This window comes from Meleagris gallopavo, chromosome 1, assembly GCF_000146605.3.
Source record: "Meleagris gallopavo isolate NT-WF06-2002-E0010 breed Aviagen turkey brand Nicholas breeding stock chromosome 1, Turkey_5.1, whole genome shotgun sequence".
Lineage (NCBI taxonomy): Eukaryota > Metazoa > Chordata > Aves > Galliformes > Phasianidae > Meleagris > Meleagris gallopavo.
Genome location: NC_015011.2, coordinates 37,463,079 through 37,485,918, shown reverse-complemented (window position 1 = coordinate 37,485,918; position 22,840 = coordinate 37,463,079). Strand labels below are relative to the sequence as shown.

General features: G+C 38.0%; 1 protein-coding gene across 7 annotated transcripts in view; it reads left to right on the top strand.

Annotated features, from left to right (window-relative positions):
* Window positions 1-22,840, top strand: part of OSBPL8 (oxysterol binding protein like 8) — a 66,152-nt gene that overhangs the window by 12,289 nt on the left and 31,023 nt on the right. The window contains exons 2-4 of one of the 7 annotated variants that reach the window (XM_019613396.2): window positions 3,370-3,406; window positions 4,197-4,292; window positions 8,452-8,586. In XM_019613396.2, the coding sequence (XP_019468941.1) occupies window positions 8,496-8,586 (91 nt within the window). In that variant the 5' untranslated portion in view covers window positions 3,370-3,406; window positions 4,197-4,292; window positions 8,452-8,495. Of the gene's footprint in view, window positions 1-3,369; window positions 3,407-4,196; window positions 4,293-8,448; window positions 8,587-18,743; window positions 18,882-19,322; window positions 19,566-22,840 lie in introns of those variants that run through there. The other 6 variants (XM_019613390.2, XM_010708298.3, XM_010708292.3 and 3 more) reach the window with 6 other exon arrangements.

The following is a 22,840-nucleotide window of genomic DNA, read 5'->3' as shown; positions in this document are numbered from 1 at the left end:
AAAAAAAAAAAAATACCACTGTAAAGTTGAAGGTAATTGAAATTTGCTGCTTCTGTTTTTGTGACAAGCCTTCACAAAAGCATGTTTTTTAAAAAGGTGTCCTGAAGTGAGGCTGTCTACATTTTACTACGTAGAAATCTGAAATTGGGCAGATCCAGCACAAACTGGGATAAAAGTGATCATCTTATATCATACTTTCCATTAAGCGTTAAGCCTGAGTTCAATCAGTAAGTACTTCAAATCAGTGGTAAATTTTTATTCTACAGCATTTCTATAGGAAGTACATGATTGGAAGCAAAACTGTTTGCTGCATTGGAAGCTAACAGGCTATATCTGAAATCGGGAAGATGTACTTTTATTTAAAGGCATCAGCAGATGACAAAGTATCTTTTTTTCCCCCCTCAAACTGTAGTTTATTGGTCCTTTTTACTGATCAGCTCTGCAGGCTGGGTTAGTGGTCCTGAATTTAATTGAAATATGACTAATGTTAGTGATTATATGTAATAAAGACGGCTTCCTGAAAATATCTCTCTTCAGCAGGCTAAAAATTCTAATTTGGCTTTAAAATACGTATTCAAACTCTATTAAGAATTTAATTGTAGGTTTAGATTGTAAGTCTAGTAAATATTTTTAACAAATTGATCTCTTATAGTGTGAGATTGGGACACGCTAGCATGACATTCACTTTTGCTTTTGCCTAATCCGCAATAGGAGAAGGATTTTGTTTTATAGGACAAGTTGGCAGATGTAATTTTAGGCTTAGTGGCAGTTATTATAAGCTTTATCCCTGAGAAATGAATGTCTAAAAATAATGCTTTTCTGAAGCACAGAGCAGCTTTTGTATGAAAACAGTATTCTTGCTGCTGTTGCATGAGGTGGTCCGTGTCGCTGTTCTTCTTTTTGTGGTATTGAGTAGCTGAAATGTTACTGGGAGGAGTGCTGAGCTTTGTATGGTTTGGTAAAAATATTCATTTTTAATTGAATATGCCGCAGCAGAAACTAAATCATTTAATGTGGAGAACCTCCCTTGTCAGAAGATTTATGTAACTTCTGTAACTGAAGTTTGTCATCAATTAAGTAAATGTGAAAATACAGTGGGCTGTATCTCTGGAAATAAGTGTATATTGATTTCTCTTAATTCTTTGTATTTAAAATAAAAATCAAAGGGAGATGAGGAACGGGAATGCCCTGAGGGGGCATTCTTTTCAAAGCAGTCACCAACGTAGTAAAATGATCATTTTTTGTTTCCTGATGGGTTTGAATTGCTGATCTGCAGGGATAGGAATTACAAATCGTTGAGGTGCAATAGGCTATTGGAAAATAGAGAGGTCTTCCAGACTGAGATAATCCCATTTCAGTATTTTTATGCCTCATATCGTGTTCAGAATATTCACTTGATTTTAGGTAAATGCACAGGCCCAGCTTTTTCTAATGAAGGGGACACTGACCAGCAAGGAACGTGGTTTGATGTGTAAACAGAATGTTTATTGGGGAAGATCAGGGACAGAGTTAGCCAGGCTTGTGTTTCAGTCCCTGGCATGGGAGCTGTTTGTACCGGTGCATAGGATTAACCAGGCAATGCTAAAATATTTACGCAAAAGTCCCTGCATCGTCTCGGATGACCGGCTGCCCTGCTCTGTGGTGTCATGTTGTATCTTGGTCAAACTGCTTGAGAAGCAGGCAGTGAGACAGAACCCTCTGCTGTGCTTTTTCTCTGTGTTTCTTCAGCGCGTAAGTATGTGCTGTTAGCAACCGTGCATCAGAAACTTCTGATCTGTGTGCCTGTTAGTAATTTATTTTTCCAGTTCTATTCTCTTGCTTTCTGACTTGCAGTGTGAAATAAAGCAGACCAGCACTGAGCATTGGCGCTTCAAGTCCTTCCATCAGCTGCTGGATCTGTTGCTGCAGGCTCTTTCCTTGCTCTCTTGTCAGTAATTCTCTTCAATCTGTAAAGAGCATAGGGGTAGCACAGTTACAGTCCAAACAGAAGTTTTCTCCTAGTCTGCTGTACATTGCTAAAAAGCTGTACCTTCAAAACTGTTGACTTCTTGTATGCATTTCATATGCTGGTACTTAAACTTGTCTGGTAAGTTCATGGGTTCCTTTAGGAGTGTTTCCCTCTGACCTAAAGTGTCTGACAAGGGGCAGAAGGCTGTTTACCAAGCACACTTTATTTCAGCTTCTCTCGTTCAATCACATCTATTTCCATGAAGTGCAACATTATGAAAGAAGTGTTCCCTCATCTTTCCACTGATTTGCCCTTCAGTTTCAGAATTCTTGTTGCAGTATTTTAGGTTTGCTTGTCACTGCATGTTGCACTGCTTGCAAAGATTTTTACTTTTTTCAAATTTGCTGTTAACTAGTCCTGATAACAGAGAGGTAAAACTGAATGCTTTACAAAGCAGGACAAAGATTTCCTTTCTATATGGAAACAGAGCAGAAGGTTTTTGTCTGAGGTATAGTAGGTACAGCTTTTTTTGGATTTATTTTGGTCTTAGAAAGGAAACGGCATTTCATGCTGGTGTGCTGGCTTTCACTCTTCTATGTTTTTTGTGTGTGTCTCGAAAGTAGTAAACCTTTTGAGACATGGGTGAAACTAACCCTGTTTGAATACTGCTAAGCACAGTGGGATCTTAAGCCCATTGTGGCTTTGGGTAGTAATGACTTTTAAGTGATTCCAATTCCAATGTCAGAAGGGTGTCCAGACTGTTATTGTGTGATTGTTCTCCTGCAGTAGCCACATTTCATGTATCTCAATGGAGGAAGATAATGTTTTAATGCAAGTTAGTTAGTTCTTTGGGTATATTTTGATACAAAATGTGGCTTCTGGGTCAATGTTTGCCTACTGAAGCCATTGGCTTGGATATGGCTTTAGTGCTTTTGTGCTTGTTTGCACACTAGTGATCATTTAAGAGCTTTTTTTATTTCTGAAACACCTGTCTGAAAGTGGTCCAGTTTTGGAAATGAATGTTATTTCAACTTTCTTTTGAGCTTTAGCCTTCTAAAAACATTTCAGCTGGAAATTTCTTAGTGTTCATTATATATCAAGTCATAGGAGCAGTGGGAGATTCCACTCAGAATTAGCAGCTTGGTCAGTTGCTCATCATGTACACTAACCATACAGTGATGGCTTCTACTGGCTGCTTTATTAGTGTATGTGTCAATTTTTTGTTGCTTTGACTTTTCTAAGCTGCTAATTCTCTTGAGGTCTCGCCTTTGGTATTGAGGTGCATGTTATATTTTAGCCATGAACTAACTCTGTTTTCATTGTCCTTCTTTCCTGCTGCTGCTGCTTTTGTGCACTTGCTTCTTCCTGGCCTGGATCTTTTTGTTTGCTGTACTTCGTTCTTCAATTGTATGTGTACACAGCATCATGGTGATAACAGAGACTCTCATGGACCATCAAGTAAGTGAACACATCTTTACTATGGTATTTTGGATATATGTGCATAATAGGTAGTCTCTTTCTCTGTGAGTCCCTAGGCTAAATATTTGATTTTCTTCTGTCTTCAAATCCAGAAGCTGAGATAGAGTGGAAAATATACTGTTTTGCAAAAAAATCCTTCAGAAGCTACTGTAGTGTAGATAATAAAGACAAGGAAATAGTGGTTCATAAATAAATCCATTTTTGCAGTTTTATGTTTATGGTGCTGTATGGTTTGTTTAATTTCACTAAGTTATTTCAGTAAGTCATCAGAAATCGACCGGTGCATGAACTGTAATACTCAAAGATTGACTCTGCTGTTTCAATAGAGAAAACTTCTGTTGTGTTCATGAGTATGCAGTCAAAGATCGACCAGTGCCACTGCTTCATGTGCATCAGTGTGATTGTGTGATTGGCAGAATAATTTTGCCTGGGATTTAGAGTCTGTGTATGTGAGGGAGGGACAGGTGCAGGCATGAACTTTCTCCTTTGTAAGAAATCTGTGCAGAAGCTATGATTTTAATCAGCTTTTGTGGGCTGTCCATGTACCCCATGCAGGTAGAGGTTTTCACTTTATGAAGAACACATTTTGATGAGGCACATTCTTAATATGAAAATGATATTTAATCATTGAAATATTTACCTTTTTGACAATGGAAAGAGTTCTTTTAGCATCCGACTGTTCATTTTTCAAATTAATACATGTTGCTACTTTCTGTGATATTAGATGTACAAAATAAACTTATTTGAGGTTTTTAACTCTGTCTTGCAGATTAATGTACAGGCTGCTGCTGGCCTCTTGTCTGAATTTACGGTATATAGTTAATGGCATCCACAGCTTCTGTGTCTTGTGAGCTGTAGATAGCAGGTACAGTCTCCCAGAATTTGATTGCAAAAAAACCTCACAGTCTAATGTAAAAATGGGCAACTTTCTCTAAGTGTATCTGCTTGAGTGAGGAGATAGAACAGATGAGCTCCAGAGATTCCTTCCAACCTTGACTACTCTGATTCTTTGAAAAAAATATGAGACAGCTGTGCTATATTAATGTTTGATCTGAAAAGCTGGCATTTACTAGAGTGTACTCATGTACATGCATAGAGTTCCTGAAGCCTCTTTATCCTGCATTTTGAAGTTATTTTTTGATATTTTTTTTTTTCCAGTGGACAAAGTAGCCATGCTAGGTGCTAGAAAATTCCTGAACAGAGTATTTAAAATCTTACTGCTAAAATAACTACCTAAATAATGCTTTTAATTTACCAACTTACAATCTTCTGGATTTTCTGCAAATGGAGCTACTGTTGCTACTTAGTAAAAACTAATGCAGAACTGAATTTGTATAAACCTTTTCCTAAATCTCATGTCCTTGTATTGTTTTTAAGTGTGTAGGCACTTTGATATGATATGCTCATTATGGAACAGAAGAATTGGCAATCTACCACTTCAGTTATTTTTTTTCATAACTTCATCTGATGAACTAAATTAGCTGTAAAGACCTCAATTTGTATTTCTTCTGATACATAAATCTTGCTGACAATCTATAATTAGTAATTTGATTGCTAGTAGTGAGAAACAGAATGAAGTTTGAATTATCGTCTCTAACAGTTCTGTTGGTATTCAAATGTGCCCTCTGAAGATTCACAAAGAGACTTTGATGTTTACTACTTGATGTTTCTTTTCTAAAATAGCATTCTGCTTAGCTTCAAGGAGATAGATTATATGAGTTTAAGCCCATTCAGGTAAAGGATAGGATGAACTAAGATCTCTGTTTTGAATGAGCGCTCTGAAGCCTGAGCTGAAGTCTGAAAATACATAACCACTTCAAGGCCATTGAGTGGAAGAAATGGTTGGCAGTGTTATTGTATCTTACTTGATGTGCATGCTGGAGTATGTATCTACTAAATCCATTTCTCAAGTTGCAAAGATGACATATGAAACCTAAGAATTAAATGACATGTTCCCTGGGATCATTAGAAAAATCAGATTTTGGATATCCGTGCCATAAAGACCCGATTAAGAAGCTAAAGCCTTACTCTCTAGAATGTTTGAGTGCTTTGAAGATTAGTCAGCATTTGAGTATGGGTTTTGAGACTTACAGGTTTCATTAGTTTGTCAAGATTTTACTTCAGGTACATGTGGACACCCAATTTTAAACTAGAAGCTTCAGTTTGGTATTTTGGGCAAATGAGAAGTAACACATTTAACTAGGAATATCATTCATTTATGTTAAACTTTCACAAGTGAACAAGACACTAGAGTAAATGACCATTGCTCTTTTTCTGAGATGAATCTACTTTATTTTGTGAATTTACTGAAATTCCAGGATAAAATCATTTCTGACTTCAAATAAGTTAGAAATTAGCTGTAGAACCATCAAGCATAGTCAGTAAATGGATAATTTAAGTATGTGCCACAAATTTTTTTAGTGTTCATAAAATCAGTCCATCAGAAACTATGAACAGCAGCCAAAGAGCCTCTTCAAATTGCTGAGCTTTTTATTAATTTGTAATAATTAAATATTCCCTCTTAAAAGGTCTTATTTCAAGTGTTAGGTGTTGATTTGATGACATCTTAAAGACTGAGCTTCATGACATGCAGAACTTCTCCTCCTTTCTCATTCCCAATACTTTTTCCTTTCCTTTGAAATAGTTTTCTTTGTTTCTGTCTAAGGCTCCAGAGCTCCTGCCATAAGATGCTTAAGGTTTATATTTATATAGGTTGCCAAGCATAGAATTATAGAATACCCTGAGTTGGAAGGGACCCACAAAGATCTTTGAGACCATCTCTTGGCTCCACACAGGATTGGCGTCTTAAAAAACTAGGTCATTAGTTTATCCTTTATATAGAAATGATGAAGTCGTCTTAGTAATCTTATACCTGTTACCTGAAGGATGAAACAGTGAATGTTACTTGGGACACAGTTTAGCAGTGGGCTGATAGTGCTAGGTGGGTGATTGGACTTGATTATCTTAAAGCTCTATTTCCAGCCTAAATGATCCTGGGCTTTTGTTCTGTCTGTTGTTGTCTTCCCCCTTGCCCTAAAGCAAATATCTTGGAGCATCAGGATCAGGCATTGGAAAGTAGGGAGGTAACTTCTTGTTCACTGCTCCAGTGTACATAGACATGCATGGTCTTAACTGATTTATTTCCATTTGTTTAGCACTTTGATGTTTTGTATTAAGAAAGGAATGTTAAAAATCTCTTGTTAATCATTTGCCAACTTCACAGATTGAATTTCTGAAAAGTCCACTTGATTTAAGAATTTCAGCCTAAAGCAGTAGGTATGTGCACAAGATGTTATATACAAAGTGATACATAACCTTTCTTTCATGGAGAAGGAGCGTTTCTGGCAGTGCTAGCAATCTTTTCAAGACTCAGACTGAGTCTGCAGGCTGATAGAGGAGCACGAGTTTCAATGGGGAATCTGAAGCTTGCTATGGTTGTTGCTGGGTTAATATCATGGAATTTAGTTCATGCTTTTCTAGAACTTGAGTGCAGAGCTTGCTTGCCTACTAAACTACGGGCAGATACCATCTGCAAAATCATTGCATCTTGATAGTTAAAAAACTAACCAAACAAATCTGTGTAAAAACCTTTGTAAAAGGTTAAAAAGGGACACATTTGAACCCTGAGCTAGGAAAATGAGCTTTTTGCTTCCTTTTCTACCTGCTCACTTTTCTTGAGCAGTAGTCATGGTATAATTTATCTGGAGAAGAGCTCTAGATGATTTGTCTTAGATGGGTATCTTAGCATCCTTACATTCATCTTAACGCCTTGTGGTTTTTTTAGGCTTTGCTCAAAAAGCACATTTGAGCTACTATAATAATAGTAGTAATAAAGCTAAGAAGACAGCCTGTTTAATCAATATACAGATATATATATCCAGGAGCTTGGCTAATATAATTTATATTGGAGGAAATGAGAGAAAGTCACTCACCCTGTCTTGGGCTCACGAGATGAACTCCTGATGGAGTGGATCTCCAGAGAGATCCTTCCCCCCTGGCAGTCAGCTCTTAAATGGGTCTAGGAGAGGTGGAGCCTGGCTCCACCTCTTCCTGTAGCGCAGGTGAATTGCCTTCACCTGTGCTCCCATGGCTGACTCATTGCTCACCTCAGGTGATCAATCAAAGGTTCAGGCCGTGATTCAGCAGCCCTATACAACAGCCTCTATACTTGCAGGTTCTATCTAGAAAATTGAACTTACTTATTTTGCCTACATATTCTTCTGAACTTTTAAAACTATTTTGAGGAAAGCTGGGGAACTCTTTAAAGTGAGCAGTATTGTAAGTTAGAATCTTTTAGACAGAATGTTGCTTAGCAAGCATCTCCTGTATTTCTTTTTATCTCCTTTTGCCCATACATCTAGTTCCAAAGGAGAGATATTACTGAGTCAGCCATTCTTCCTCTATCAAAAAACTTACAGTTCTGTTATGTGCAGCTTAAGTACGAACAGCATAAACAGGATGGCTGTCTAGCTACGAATAGCTAGAAGGGATCAAACAAGTCCTTTTCAAACTGATAAGGTTCAAGGAGAGAAACTGTTCCACTTTAAACCTTTCCCTTGATATATTCTCTACATGATCTTTATTAATAAGATGCATTTCTTTGATGTTAATGTATACATTCATTCATCTTAGCTTTCTGGGATGCTAGTATAGCTTGACCTAGCAAGTTGTTTCCTGGGTCAACTCTCTTGTGACTAGTTAAACCAAGTAAAAAAAGTAGCAAAGAAATCCTAATTTCAGAACTTAAATAACAGCTCAGCACTGTGTCTGTATTCAGTAGTAGCCTGCAGCTTTCATACATCTACTAGTTCTTGTTTTCATCTTCTGACTCATATCTTAGACCAATCTTTCTGGCTCCTTTCTGCCATCCCCTCCCAAGCAAATCTCTGGTTTGAAATTTTCATTTTATAGAAAGAAGTATTTCACAAGATAGCATTTAATCTCTGTTTCATGAAAAGCATTGAAGTTGATATAAATGTATACACAAGCACACAAGATTGAGCATCCATTTTGTATTTCAGCAGTGGTAACAAACAGCGATGAATCACAGCTTTTAACTCCAGGAAAAATGAGCCAGCGCCAGGGGAAAGAAGCTTATTTTACTCCAACCAAAGAGTTACTCCAGCCATCTCTCAGCCCAGCAACTGCTCACAGCCATGGTAAGACAAAGCTTTTTTTCTTTTTTTTCCCAGAGGTTTTGAAGAACTTAAATGCTGACATTACCTATTTCAAATATTAGTTCAAAAACACTGCCCTCCACAGTAAAGAAGTAAGGAAGAAAGTGTGTTAAAGTATTGCAGGTAATTTCTTTTGTCCTTACATGTTAATCTGAAACAGAAAAAAATTACCACATGGTGCAGTACTTTAATGAAGTGTGCTGTGACTTGTGAGAGAACAGCCCACATGATGGAAAATCACTATCTGTGTATAACCCTGTAATTGATGGTCACATTAATGTCTCTGGTATGCAGAAGTGTTACGATACATCACCTAAGCCTGGAGCCCTTGTTCATTAATTGCTTCTCTAAGATCCTTCTCCATTTGAAAGGTAAAAGTCTCAGCTCTGCCTGCCAGTCTTCACCCCATTCTCTGCTTTGCTAAACCTGTTAAAAACAAACTCTCAGTAAATCTGTGTGACCAGATCCATCCATAGTGAAACATACCAGTTGACCTGATGTGCTGATAGGTTGTTTAAAAGCAAAAATAAAAACAAGCTGCAGTTGCTCTCCTTGTACTTATTTGAATTTGAAACTGTTTGTCTTACTGGCTAGAATGTAAATGTTTGTGGTGGTGTATAGAGTCTTTTTTTTTAATTGATACTCTTTTTTGATCTTGTCAGCTGCGCTAATCAGCTATGATTATTTCAGTTCTCAACATGAGTAGTGTTTCTGAGTCAACTTTGTACAAGCTTCCCAAACTCCTCTAATGTGATTTGTCCAAGTAATGATGTTAGTCATAGTAATAAAGCCAGATTCTGAGGTGTCTTTGAATCACTTTGCTGTTTTCCCATTCCATGTCATTGACATAACAGGGGAAATACTTTTACATCAAATATAGTTGTTACTATGTTGAATCTGGTAGTCTTTTATTGTATTTTAAGAATTACAGCAATATCTTCAGTGATACGCATAGCTACCTCTGATACATTTTCTAAAAGCTGCTCTTATCTCACTGGAACAGTGCTTGATGGTTTTTGGCTTACGCTGCGCTGAGTCTGGAAATATTTTCTGTAGCATATGTATATGTAACTTCTTTGTAACATTTATTGTTCAAATAAATGTTGTGTTACTCTGTGTTCTGTGTCAGATCCCTTACTTGAGAAGTGATGCAGTTATTTAAGATTATTTAAATATTATGGTAAGTGCTTTCTTTTACTGTATGATACACCCATGGCACTGTGTGATGAGGATATGCAGAAATATAGGAAATGTTTAGATACAGTTTTTATAGGTATTTCTTACAAACTAAATGGAGACATGTCTAGCTACTTGTACCTGAATGCACCCTTACGAAATGGGTAATCTAAACCAACAGTCTGGAAAGTCTTACTAGGCACAGCACAAAAGAGAATCGGAACTGAAAAATGTATGATACGGTCTGCAAGGATCTGGTTGAATATATGTGTAGGGAAGCTATCACATCAGTATTTTGGCTTCTGCTGCTGGATGGTTTATCCACCATTATCTAAGTTATAATTCCTACTGCCTGAATAAAGTAATTTTCATGGCAAATCCAGTTTTTTATAAAACTTACGGCTAAAAATGAATGAGTTGAAGCAGCTAGTGGACATGCTGGTGTTAATGGGCAAAGAGGAACAGGTCGACAAACACAACGTGTGTCAAATTCTTTGGCCAACCAGCAATGGTCCAGGGAGAGGGGTAACCTGGTGCCTGTCCTTGGCACATCTACTGGAACTAACTTGATTTGTGTCTTCTGTTCATGTCTTAAGATCCTAACAGTAATGACTACAAGTATAGTTAAAATAGACGAGAAGTTGTATCTTAATATAAGGGAGCAGAGGTAAAGATTTTAAATGTTCAGTTATTTTTAGCCATTGGCCTCCTATTTGGAACAAAGAGTGAGCAATATAACATACCATTGTGAAGTTTTAAGTGGTGTATATTTCATAATTTCAAGTACTCTCATGTATAAATAGTGGGTTTTAACTTACATTAATGTAGTTCTTGATTTCAGAAAGTTCCTTTTTTCCTACACTTGGCTTCTTAGTGTGAAATACTTCGTCCTTCCTCATTCCTTTCCAGTGCAGATCTGTTTTATAAGCTGATCATGGGAGTTATGCCTTCATGATCTCATCAGTTTAAACAGAAACTTCAGAGTTTTAGTGCTGAAAGTTTAAGTCAGCTCTGTATAGCCTTGGTCCTAAGATTGACTTGTAATTTTAATTAATATGGATTCAGTTTCTTTCTGCCATGCCCATCTTTTTATCTAGTGTCAGAATAAGCCAGACTTGATTGGCTGCAATTATATTTTGTTCTAGAAGTACTGCACCTCCAAATGTCGTGGCTTTAAGTCGCATAGTACACAAAAACGAAGTGCTATCTAGTATAATAACTGAGACACTCATGCTGAGGTTCAAGTGACATGAAAACAAACATAGAAACTAGCCTGTTGCCTCCATAGCATGCAAGAAATAGTTTAATTCTGGAAAGCCAGCAATGCAACTTTTTGTGGGAGCTCTAAACTCAGTTGCACAGATGATGATGTTCTGATTACAGACATTCTCAGCATCATGACTCAGGAACCACTTGTGAGAGTGGGCTCAACCAGCTCCATGTTGAGTAGATGTTGAAGACATTTACTGATTTCCACCCTCCTCACCCCCCACTTTTTGTGGTATATGTTTAAACAGCCATTTCTAGATTCTTACATTCAGCAGCTCACTCAATAAGGCTACTTTGCTTCTTAAATCAATGTGGGAAGTGATCAAAGAGAGATAAGGATTTGGTAATAATATGCACAACAAATTTTTTAAAGCAGATCTTTTTTTCCTTATACAATCTCTAACTGTGACTTTTGAAGTCTGTGTTTGTACCCGTCCTTTCCTAATACTGCCACATTGGCCCTGTCTGTGACTTGTCAGTGCTGTATATGGAAACTTTGGGGTTTTTTGGTTTTTTTTTAACCAAAATATCAGTGCAATAGAAAGGAATCTTTGACAAAACTATGCTATTACGGTTAAAAAGGAGCATCAGAAATACTGAGTCTGGGACTGCATTTTCAAAAACTGTAAGTCAGAAATGCGCTCGTTGATGTAAGCTGTTTATGTTGTTACACAAATTATCTCTGCTAAATTGGATTCTTGTAAATCTTGTTAACTCAGACTGACATCGGCACGCCCCTTTATTTCTGTTTGATAAAGGGGATTAATATAGAAATACTGATCTCTTAAAATATATGAAAAAATCAGAAGCCTCCTCAGGAAGGGGACACCTTCCAACTTGTAAATATGCAGTTAAAACATTTCAAACTTCTTTTGAAAATAAAATATATACGGCTTAACTGATAAGTTGTTCTTGTGATAAAGAGAGAAATTTAATTGAGGTAGCAACATTAAGCATTTCATAATAAGGTGTTTGAAAATGTCAGACTTTTTTTAAGGAATTTGTATCGTCTCTCTATGGCGCTATTTAATGAGAGCTGTGCAGTTGTTTTTTTTGTGTACCACTGAGCGTATGTTACAAAGCATACATGGCGAAAAGAAATGTTTTTTTGGTTTTGATCATGCTGGTAGCATTCATGTGTGTTTATTTCCTCGGGAAGTAGTCTCTGAGATTAATTTTTAAGAGTGTGAGGAAGTGAAAATCCACAAAGAGGAATACAAAATTCACTGCATCCATTTTTGGGAAATTTTACCATTCTAGATTTTAGTGAATTTGAATTCTTGCAGGTTGAACAACTTGCAGGTTGCAATAATGGGAGCATCATCCTGACCTGAACAAGAGCAAATACCAGTGGTGCTTGTGTTGATAGTATTCTAACTTACACTTTAAGGCTGTAAACTCAGCAGATGATGCATTAGGGTTTTGGAGCTCTGATTCCTTTATTTCCTGTGGTCAACAGTGACCTGTGCAGACAACCTTCCTGGCTCAATTTAATTGCATCAAAGCTCAGTATTTCTATTTTTACAGGAGGCATCAATGAGTGAAAATGTGAGTAGTATCTAGGAAAAGTATGTTACCATGATAAAGATTAAGGAGGCGATATTTTACAATAATGTAAATCTTTGTTCTAGATAAACAGCTTCCTGCTCTTTTTTTGAAGTTTGCTGCCCCCCACATTATTTCCTGGAGCTTACAAAGTTTACAAAGAAGTTGTTTCAGTTTGTTGATTAGGAGTGAAGGGAGAAAGAGAGAGAGCTCTTTGTGTTGGATTTTAAGGGCTTGATTGTTTTAATGTGTTAAACTGACGTACTGTATGACTAAGTGAATGCTTGTCACATAAGGATAAGCCCTGGACGAAGGTGTCCAGAAAGAGCTTGAACTGAGCTAAGAAGCAGGATCTGCTCCTCCTTTCTAGTAGAGCAGTAGTAGCTGTTAATTCATTTTGCACAAGGATGAATGTGTATTGCCTGTAACTGAGAGTGGCTTAGGTGCAGGGAGATGGGTTGATGGTGGAAACGACGTTTGTGCTGTGAGTAATGATGGTGATCATGATGAATAGAAAGGAGAAGTTGATGCTCCTTTTGCAAAAAAAAAGAGCATTTTTGGCTGTGCAGACCTTGTGCTAAAATACTGCTTGCTCTCTAGTAAATATCTAAAGGACGTGGTAGGATTTTAATCTGTAGGAAGCTTTGGAGAAAAATTTGGAGAGAAAATACAAATTTCACTATTTTTTATATGAGAGAGAAGATGGTGGATGAAAATTAAATGTTTTCAAGCATTAGCTGCTGAAGAACACTTGTTAACTCCTGGAGGGATGAGATGCCTTTGCAGCTGTACTGACCAAGAGAACGTAAGACTTACAAAAATTGCCATCTACCTGAGCAGCTGACAAGTTAAAGGTGGTTCACTGTAAATCCATACAACTTGCAGCTTTTAAAACCATTTGTTTTCAGGTGGGTTGGCTCAGCCGACAGCTTGATTACATGGCAAGAAATAACATAGCACTCCGGACTTGGGATCCCATGGAGGTGACTGTTGTGACCCACTGGCAGGTAGCGTCAGGAGGCTCTTGAGATGTAGAATTTGGGTTACTGTGATTCAATGGAAGGAAAAGTTCAGTCCTGTGTTATTTGAGTTGAGCCTTTTTAATTCACTAGCAGCTATTTCTGAGATGGATGTTTTGTTTTGGACCTTTGGGCAGGTTGGTGAGAGCCTGTTCATGGGAGTGAACAGAGTTGAAACAGCAGCAAAGGTGGTCTGTGCTGGAGTTGGAGAGAAAAGTTCTCTGTGCCCGTATCTCCAGGTACAGGGTTATCAGAATACGGAGATTGGACTGGATAACCTCCAGAGGTCCCCTTCCAACCTCTGTCGTTCCAGGACTCTAAATTCTGATCTCTGATTAAATGACAGCTTCTACTTTTCTTTCAACTAGCACTTTCAAAGTGTTAATACTGCTTTTTGAATATGATGCTTGCAGATGATAGATCTTCCCCATCTGCCTGGTTCCAAATCAAATTGCTTTCTGGGCAGTTGGGTTATATTGAATGGTTGATAATGATTTCTGGTTTTCTTCTAATGTTTCCTTTGACTTTTCTGCTGTACATCCAGACAGGTTTAATCGTGCAAATAACTTCATGCAGTCTCCTGTTTCACTCTTCTGTATCTATCCTTTGAACAGAGAAACTGAAGAATGACTAAATAATTGATTATAGTATGAGCAACTTATTATCAAGCGTGTCATGTGAGGTTTTTTGTTTGTTTTTAAACTTAGTTCGTCCTCACTTAAAACTGACTCAGCACTAACAAGGAAACTGCTAGAGGTTTGGTGAGACTTGTTTTGTTTTGTTTTGTTTTTTAATTTGTTTTAGCAATTCCATATTAGCAGCAAATGGTACTTCTGATGCCAAGCACCTTCTCTTTCGTATTAAGTATAGCTAACATCTTAGAAATGTTTTCTATTGCCACGTGGTTATTTCTGCCTAAAATCTTGCAACCCTCAGTACTTTGTCTGGTTTCTATTGCTGTAGTTTGTCTTACTTTGTCTTTTGATGCTGAAGAAGTGTTTTGTAATCTGGAATGTATAGAAACCACGTGGACTGGTGGTTCTTCAGGTAGTTCTGGATTCCTATCTGTATATTGCTGCAGGCTGGCACAGGTAACTGGCCTCAGTGACATGAGTGGTCATTTTTCAGCTTTGTGCATAGCATCACCCAGGTGAAGCCTCTGTAAAATTGTGCCTCTTACTTGGAGTAGCTTCACTGATACTTTTGTCAGGGAGAACGTTAATGTGGTTCTGTTCACAGAAAAGAGGGGGAAGGAGTTTGACCCTATGTAATTTATTTTCGGTTTATGTTGCCAAACTGAAGGCGAATATGTTTAGCTGTGTGTGATTAGTCTTCTGAATGTATTATCTTGATGTCCTGCTTTCTTACTGTAATGCACGCTCTGGCACATTCCTCTGCAAGTCATTGTGTATTTATTAAAACTTGCCATTTCTGAAGTGCTGCTCCACCCAGCATTTGTGGCTTGGGTAAATTATGTGTGCTCCTTTCTCTGTGAGTTATAGCTTTGTGAAAGAATGGTGCTGGGTTTGAAGGGCACAGTAGGGCTTATTACTATGAAACTTCTCAAACGAGTTCTTTTTCTCCATGTAAATCTCAGGAAAGCTGGTGTACTTGAACCTGAACTGTGACCTTGAATTCTGTAAGTGCTGAGATGAAAAGTGCTGAAACCTGAGCAGCGAGTGAGCAAGGCTATTTGCTTTGGGTGGGAGGAGCTGAACAAGAGCCTTAGCAAGTGATGAGGTGGAGGCAAGTACAGTTGCCAGCAAGGCGCTGGGAGTCTTGGTGTTATTTCATAAACCATTCTTAGGCATGCCTCTGGAATTACTCCTCAGCTAGACTGCACTTGGCCTGGAAACAGTAGAGAACAAAAGAAGATTTTGTGAAAGAAATTTGCCACTGAAAACTGCCAGCACAACGTGTAGCCTCGTGGTTCAGATGTCATTTTTGTTAGTCAAATATTAGTATCTGAAGGCAAGTACATCTTCTTTTTTTTTTCTTGAATAGAAGAAGAACACTTTTGCTTAAAATCCACATGCAAAAATTGTGTGTTGGATAAAACTTACTTGTAGGTACGGTAGCCTAGCAGTTTGCTTTTACTGTTTTCTGCATACTGTACAGAATGTGCATATACTACATGTAGAAAATTATTTACAATGTTTTCATTTGCTGGACTGGAAGGAGAAGCCTGCTGGAAGCGTCATGTTGTTGAGCTGTCAGAGCAGATTATTGTCAGACTTGAAGAGTGAGTGTAAAAAGCTTCCAGCTTCTCTGCTATGCTATCAGTTTTCCTTTCTCTTTCTCCTCCCTTCAGCTTTTACAGAGTTTGGTTTTAAGATTTTTGGGCTTCGCTTGCACAACTCTAAGAGAAAATATTTTTTACTTTGCATCAGTAGGTGTTCTCAGAGTTGTATTATTACAGCAGTATGAATTTGTTTAAAATCTTCATCATTTTAAGTTACTAACATCTGTGTAAAAATAATTGTTTACAGTTCCTCAGTAGGATAGTTTAGAATATGGTTTGATTTTTAGAATTCAGTTTTCATGGTTGGCAATTCCTACCTATGCAATTCCAAGAAGTTTTTTTGTAAGTCTGTGCTTTATTTCAACACTGGATATTTATTTTTTTAATAAATATTTTAAGGTTATAACCATGCTTTATCAAAAGAGCTCATGTGTTGTTGGAACTGCATGCATTGCTTACTTGCTTTTTAGAGTTTGTGTGCTAAGATTTAAGGCAATATCCTGAAAGAATGCCTTATGCACAGGACCACAATGTTTTCAGCCAGCATTTACTAGTAAAGAAGCTCTGATTGAGTAGGTGATGTGAGAAATATATTCTGTCCTTGAGAAAATATGAACAATGCATAAGTTTTCCTTCTCTGAAAAGATGTTCGATAGTTTATGATTAGGAATGGATTTTTTGTTTTGTTTGTTTTTCCCTTGAGATAGATCAGTATTCCACTCATGGACTTTCTCTTCTTTCTGCTGATGTAGCTATTACATAAAACAGAAAACGGAAGATGTTTTCTCCCTTTAAGTCTGCTTTTATGAAATACTTAACTTTTGCACTGTGGCATGCACCTGAATACATTTAGACCAGAGTGTGGTTATTTTCCTGTTTACATAGACATTGATAGTTATCTACTGTCTGCCATTGGACTTGACTGTAGTTCTATTTGGGAATATTTGGAAACTCTTAAACTTTCAAGCTTTGTATGTTAGTGCATTTTCTAAGTATACCATTTATTAAAGCACTGTGCACTGAATATATCAAAAGAATAGAAGACTCCCCGGGATGTTAGTTTAATGAACAATGCTAATTATGTTTATATCAATAGATTGGCTCATTCTGTATTAATTTATGGTTAGGTTGGAAAAAGGGAGAAAAAGGATTTTGTTTAATATATGGTGGCTTATGAAGTGCACCTTGCTGTTGTTGTATACAGAATGTGCAGATAAGAGTGCTTCCAAGCTACTTGAAACATCTTCGCAGGCTGTTTCAGGAATAAAATTAGTTGCAGAGAATGAAGAGGGTTTCTGGAAACTTAGAGTGCGGAGTGTCTGAGGAACAAAAACCTTTTTAATACTGCAGACTGATTCCCAAGAATGATAATAAACTTTCATTTGCAGTCACGCTATAGAGAAGAATGCTCATTTTTTATCAAAAGTTACAGATTTCTTTTGGTTTCACAGCTTTTGTAATGTGTCAGTTATCTGCTTCTGCTTTAAAGTAATTGAGCATACATGTACAAGTATTAGAAGTCATAAGAAATCACAAGCTGTTCCAGAGGTGGAATTTTTATAGCCAAAGCCTGGTATGAAGTGTTCTACCACTGCATGAGGAAGTGAGATATGAGGATGATTTGGCGAAAGGGAGATGAACTACTTTTTCCCCTCTCCATTGTAGTGCTGAGATAGTCATCTTTAGACAAAAGGCTCAGAGTCTGCTGCTCCTGTGCTGCTGTTGGATTAAAGGAAGAGGTGCTTAGTAGCAGCTTCCTTGGCTGGGAGGTAACTTGAGAGAGGAGAGATGCAGCTGTAACATTATCACAATTGGAAGGCTAGCCAAAGATTTTACTTTTCTTCTAAATGGAGGAAAAGGCATACGGAGAAAGGTTTTAGACCGTACTCCGGTACAGCTTGGCAACATGAAACAGTGCCAAGGGACCTGAGACAATGGGGCTGGAAATGACGGATAAACCTTCAAGATTTTATTGTTTCCCCCTGGATATGTAGCCACTTCTCAGTAAAATGAACGTAACGTCTAATTTCTCTGTTCACCATGCCCATAAGTTTTTCACTTCTCATACAAAATAAGTGAAGGTTCCATCTCGTGTTTTGTTTTTCTTACATTGCTTGAAATATATTGGAACATTTTTCTGGTAAGAGGCATGAGGAAATTGTAGCAGTTCATAGCATCCTGGAAGCTGTTATGCTTCATAATCAGAAAAGTTAATTTTCAGTGATTTCTGTATGTATTTTAGTATATTCATAGATGCAAATATATGAACATTCTGCACAGTTTAAACCTGTCATGGAATTAAAGAATGTTTCAGTCTACTGTATTATCTTTAAGCCAGTGCAAACTGAGATTGCTTATCTGCAAATACTACATTTCTTTACACAAACAGCTGGGTTACACAGGATTATTTAAGAATTAGTTGAATTCACATTACACTAATTTGATTTAGGGTATGCGTTTCACTTTGTGAGAAGACCTCCTGTGCCAAGTAAGGGAGCACACGAGACTTTATTTCAAGGCTATTTTTAGTGTTTTGTTTTTCTCCTTTCCAGCTAAGAAAGCAGGTTTCAAAATGTAGTTTGTCAGAAATATGGTGTGAGTCTATCAGATCCAGGTGATAGAAGAATGGAATGTGGAAGCATATGGAACAGGGCAGAGAAACAGCCAGTGAAAAGTGGGGTGCATGAAAGGAGATTAGGGAGAGCTTATCTAGCTTCGTTCTGCTACCAGCAATGAACAGTTTGGATCATCTGATTCCTAGTCTTGAAGCATAATTTACTGGAATTATTTTTTGTGTTTAAAATTTAGGACGATTAGTTTAAGCGTTGTATTCATTGCACAAAATACTTGGGCCATTGAAAATAATTGTGGAACTTATTTCGTGCAGCTCTTCCGGGAGTGAGACAGATTACATAAATAAATGTGGCAGTGTGTTAGAGAAGAATATGCTATAACCTCACCTTTTAAAAAAAAGTAAGAGATGAAGATGTAGAAGCCGTAATAATCAGCTGGTGAAAATTAGCTAGGTAAGTGCCTGAACAGGGGAGTTCAGCATGGCTGCATAAAGCAAACATTGGCTTCCTTTTTAGGTTCCCATTGTGTACTGAAATATCAAATAGGGAAGCCACATTAGCTCCTAAGTGCAATTTAAGTTTGGGACTTGGAAGACTAACATGAAGAAGATTTGATTTAATGAACCCTTAAAACCTAAATAATGGTCGTTTTAGTGCTCTTAGAAAGCAGAGATGAATAGGACCAAAGCTGAGATGTAAAAAAAATGAAGTGTTCTGTGTATGTGGAGAAGAAAAGCTGAAACGCAGCTGTTCACCTTTAAATGTTCTAATGGATTTGACGAGAACAGTATAATATTGCTTGGCTTGCTGCTGATTTGGCAGCCTCTGTCTCTTCACTGCATTTTTCATGTATGCCCTTCGTTTGTTTTTTTCCTTTTGTATCTTACTCATCAGAATATGAGGTAGAAGGCTGTTACTGCAACACTCTTGTTCCAGCCAGCTAATGCTAACCAGCTTTCACAGAGAACATAATCCTTGTACAAACATCTTAACTCATGAAGGAAGAGGGTGCACTGCGACGTAGGTTTTCCTCATGTGCTGGGATTTCATCTGTGTTTTCTGCAAGAGCTGATGGCCGAAAACTTGTCCGGAATGCTTCCTTTGGAGGATATAATGAACTCTCACCTGCTTCACCAGGTTTGTTGTTCTTAAAATGTACAGAAGATAATATAATTTCTAATTCAGATTTTTCATCTTGAATGAAAGTAGTCTACTGAGATATTGGTAGAAATTGTTAACAGAAATCAGAAAGAATATTGGTTGCGTGCATTGAAGTGACAGCACTTTGTAGTAGCAAGAGCTGTTGTACATAGGCAAGCAAGGTAGCTTATCCTACAGCAGATATCTGTTTGTACATAGGCAAGCAAGGTAGCTTATCCTACAGCAGATATCTGTTTAAAAGGAATTTGTTTACTTGATACTTCATGGAGTATTTTGGTTTGGTTGGTTGAGCTTTTATCACTGAAGTTCTGTACTGTGATTTATAAATCCTTTTCTTGTAGTACAGGTAGTGACAAGATAGAATGAGTTAAGGCTAAAACATAGCCTCGCTGAAGTCTGTACTGCAAGACTTCTTTTAAGAAATTTAGCATCCAAAAGGGCTTGAATCTCTTTTTCCTCGGATTTGTTGTCTCCTGAAAATCAGTAATGGGATACTGAAGTGAATTGCTAGAGGTTTGTTGTCTATCATGTGTCCTGCTGATGTAGGTACTTGAATTTCAATAGTTTACTTCATGAAACTTTGATCTGTGGAAATACAAGGTCACCTATTTCTGAAAAGCAATGCTGCAAAAATAGTACATTCTTACTGGAATTATTCTGCACGTGTGATTTGTCTTGAGCCTGTGCAAATGCACAGTTTGTTGTGGGGGTGGAATGTTGGGAGAAAAAAAAGTACTTTTCTCTTCTTACTGTGTACCTTCTAAAGAATAACTCGCTCAATTTTTAAGCTCTGCCTCTGAAGCAGTGAAAAAGAGTCAGGGTGCAGTGCACGCGGGAGGCTGTGGGCTGCTGATTTCTGAGCTCCCCGCACCACTGGCTCACAATGGCTTGCAGAATTGCTGGAGCGGCATGCTCAGCTGCTGGCAGCTGAGTGCTTCCTCAGAACACCATGTTCTGTTAGCCCTCCTGGTAGCCCTCCTGTTTTACCGTAGAAAATATCCTTTCCGTCTGCATCAGGAAGTGGTCAGTCTTCTACCAGGAGCCTTGTTAAAGCTGCTCAGGAAATGAAGATGTCAAACCTGGAAAGCATGGAGTTGGCACATAGGCAGAACCTCCCTACCTTCAAAATGAATTAGATAATATGGAATAGTATTCTTAAAAGTGTTTGTCAATAAGCTGCTGAAAATCACTCAGTCAAAAACTGTTGTCTCTGATGTTTGAATCTTAAAAGACTCTTGCCTTTTTTTCTGCCTTGTTTGTTAAATAACGCTAGTACTTCTGTCTCCACAGATTATAACCACTTTGTCCTTGTAGAAGCATATCCATTTTCAGCTCAGTAACTTTCTTTCAGAACTGCACATCCATGCCAGTAATCAAATCAGTCTGTTTCTTGCTTTTCATTTGCAAGTCAGTAATATTGTTACTTGGCTTGCTGTTCGTGATCTTTTTATGCATTCTGTTACCTCTTTTCACTTGTTCTTTGGGCTGTTGGGAACAAAAATAAGCAACAAACAAACAACCCTTCAGTCAGTAGATATTTTTTCTTAGATAAAATAGTATTAATAAAATAGTGTTAAAAAGTAACATTTATTTTTTTTCTTTCTTGCTAAAGTATCCTACTTGTATATGATACTTGTTGAGAGACATAATACCAGTACTTGAAATGGAGATGTTGCTGCATGGTTGTTCTGCTTTTTCTTTCCCACTTCACTCAAGATTGATTGGGGGACAGATTGTAGGTGTGACTTCAAACAGCCAACACATGCTGTGCTTCAAAACTGAAGTATCTTAAACAAACACGTTTGTTTTAATTGTACCCTACTACAGGCTTCTTGTTGAAGAGAATTCTTGAACACTACTCTCACATCATTCTTACTCACTATTTTATGTCAAGGATGATACTTTGGAAGATTTTTTTTCCCTCTTGATGTTGACAGTGTGCTCTAGCTCAGTCTCTGAACAGTTACAGAATCATAGAATGGTTCAGATAAGCAGGAACCTTAAAGATCACCTAGTTCCAGCCTCCCTGCCAATTACTGATGGGTTTTGTTGTGAGGACAGCTTACATTATGAAGTTCTGCATGTTCAAACTGTGTGCAGTTGTCAGCCTCCTCTCAGGTCTTTTTGAAAGTTCAGTGTGAGTTTTCATCTGGACTTGCCATGTGCCCTCGATAGGAATGTAGTCCTGGACAGTTTCCCTTGGAGTCTAAGATCAGATCATGAACCGTAGCTTGCTTGGTTTTGGATCAACTTTTAGAGTACAGGGCCTGTGATGTTAAGAAAACAAAGCTTGCAGTGAGAGAAATTTGTTAAAATGGTGTTGCTCTGGAGACAGTTTCTACTATCCAAAACTGCTCTAGAGGGTACAGCAGAGAAACTTAAAAGAAATACAACTGCAAGTGCCTTGAAAAATGTTGGGTGCTCAGTCTGTAGCTCTGAAGGCTGATTCAGACTGCATTTGCTTGCTTTCCCCTGGCAGTTTTACCTGAAGATTGCTCTCATGAGTTTAAATAGAAATCCGTAGAGAAACTTGTAGTTCATAACTGCTATCAGGAGGGGGGGAAAACTGCATCTTATTTCTGATTCTATGCATATAATTGTTTTGATGGTGTTGACCAAATATTTCCATGGCAGAGTGTATATTGTCCTCAGTTAGGACTCATATGTATCTTTTGGTGATGTTTCAGTACAAATCTTCCTTAAGGTATTAGTCTCACACTGATGTCAGAAGAATCAGGACTACTCGGGGGCCTGAAACTCGTCTCCAGTCTGAGGCAGCTGGGCTTGTTCAGCCTGGAGAGGAGAAGGCTCTGGGGAGACCTTATTGCGGCCTTTCAGGACCTAAATAAAAATAGGCCTACAGGAAAACTGGGATGGGACATTTGCAAGGTCATGTAGGAATGGGACAAGAGGTAATGGTTTTAAACTAAAAGAGGGCAGATTGGGATTAGATATAGGGAAGAAATTCTTGGCTGTTCGGGTGGTAAGACAGTGGCACAGGCTGTCTGGAGAAGCTGTGGATGACCTATCCTTGGAGGCATTCAAGGCCAAGTTGGATGGGGCCCTGGGCAGGCTGATACACTGGCTGGCAATTCTGCCCATGGCAAGGGTGTGGAACTGGATGGCTTTTAAGTTCCCTTCCAAGTCAAACCATTCCATGATAGTGACTGTACATGCATTCCCCTCATCTTAATGAAGATGCACTGAGGAAGGCTGTGTCTGGGGTAGCACCCGAATCATGCTCTTTTTTT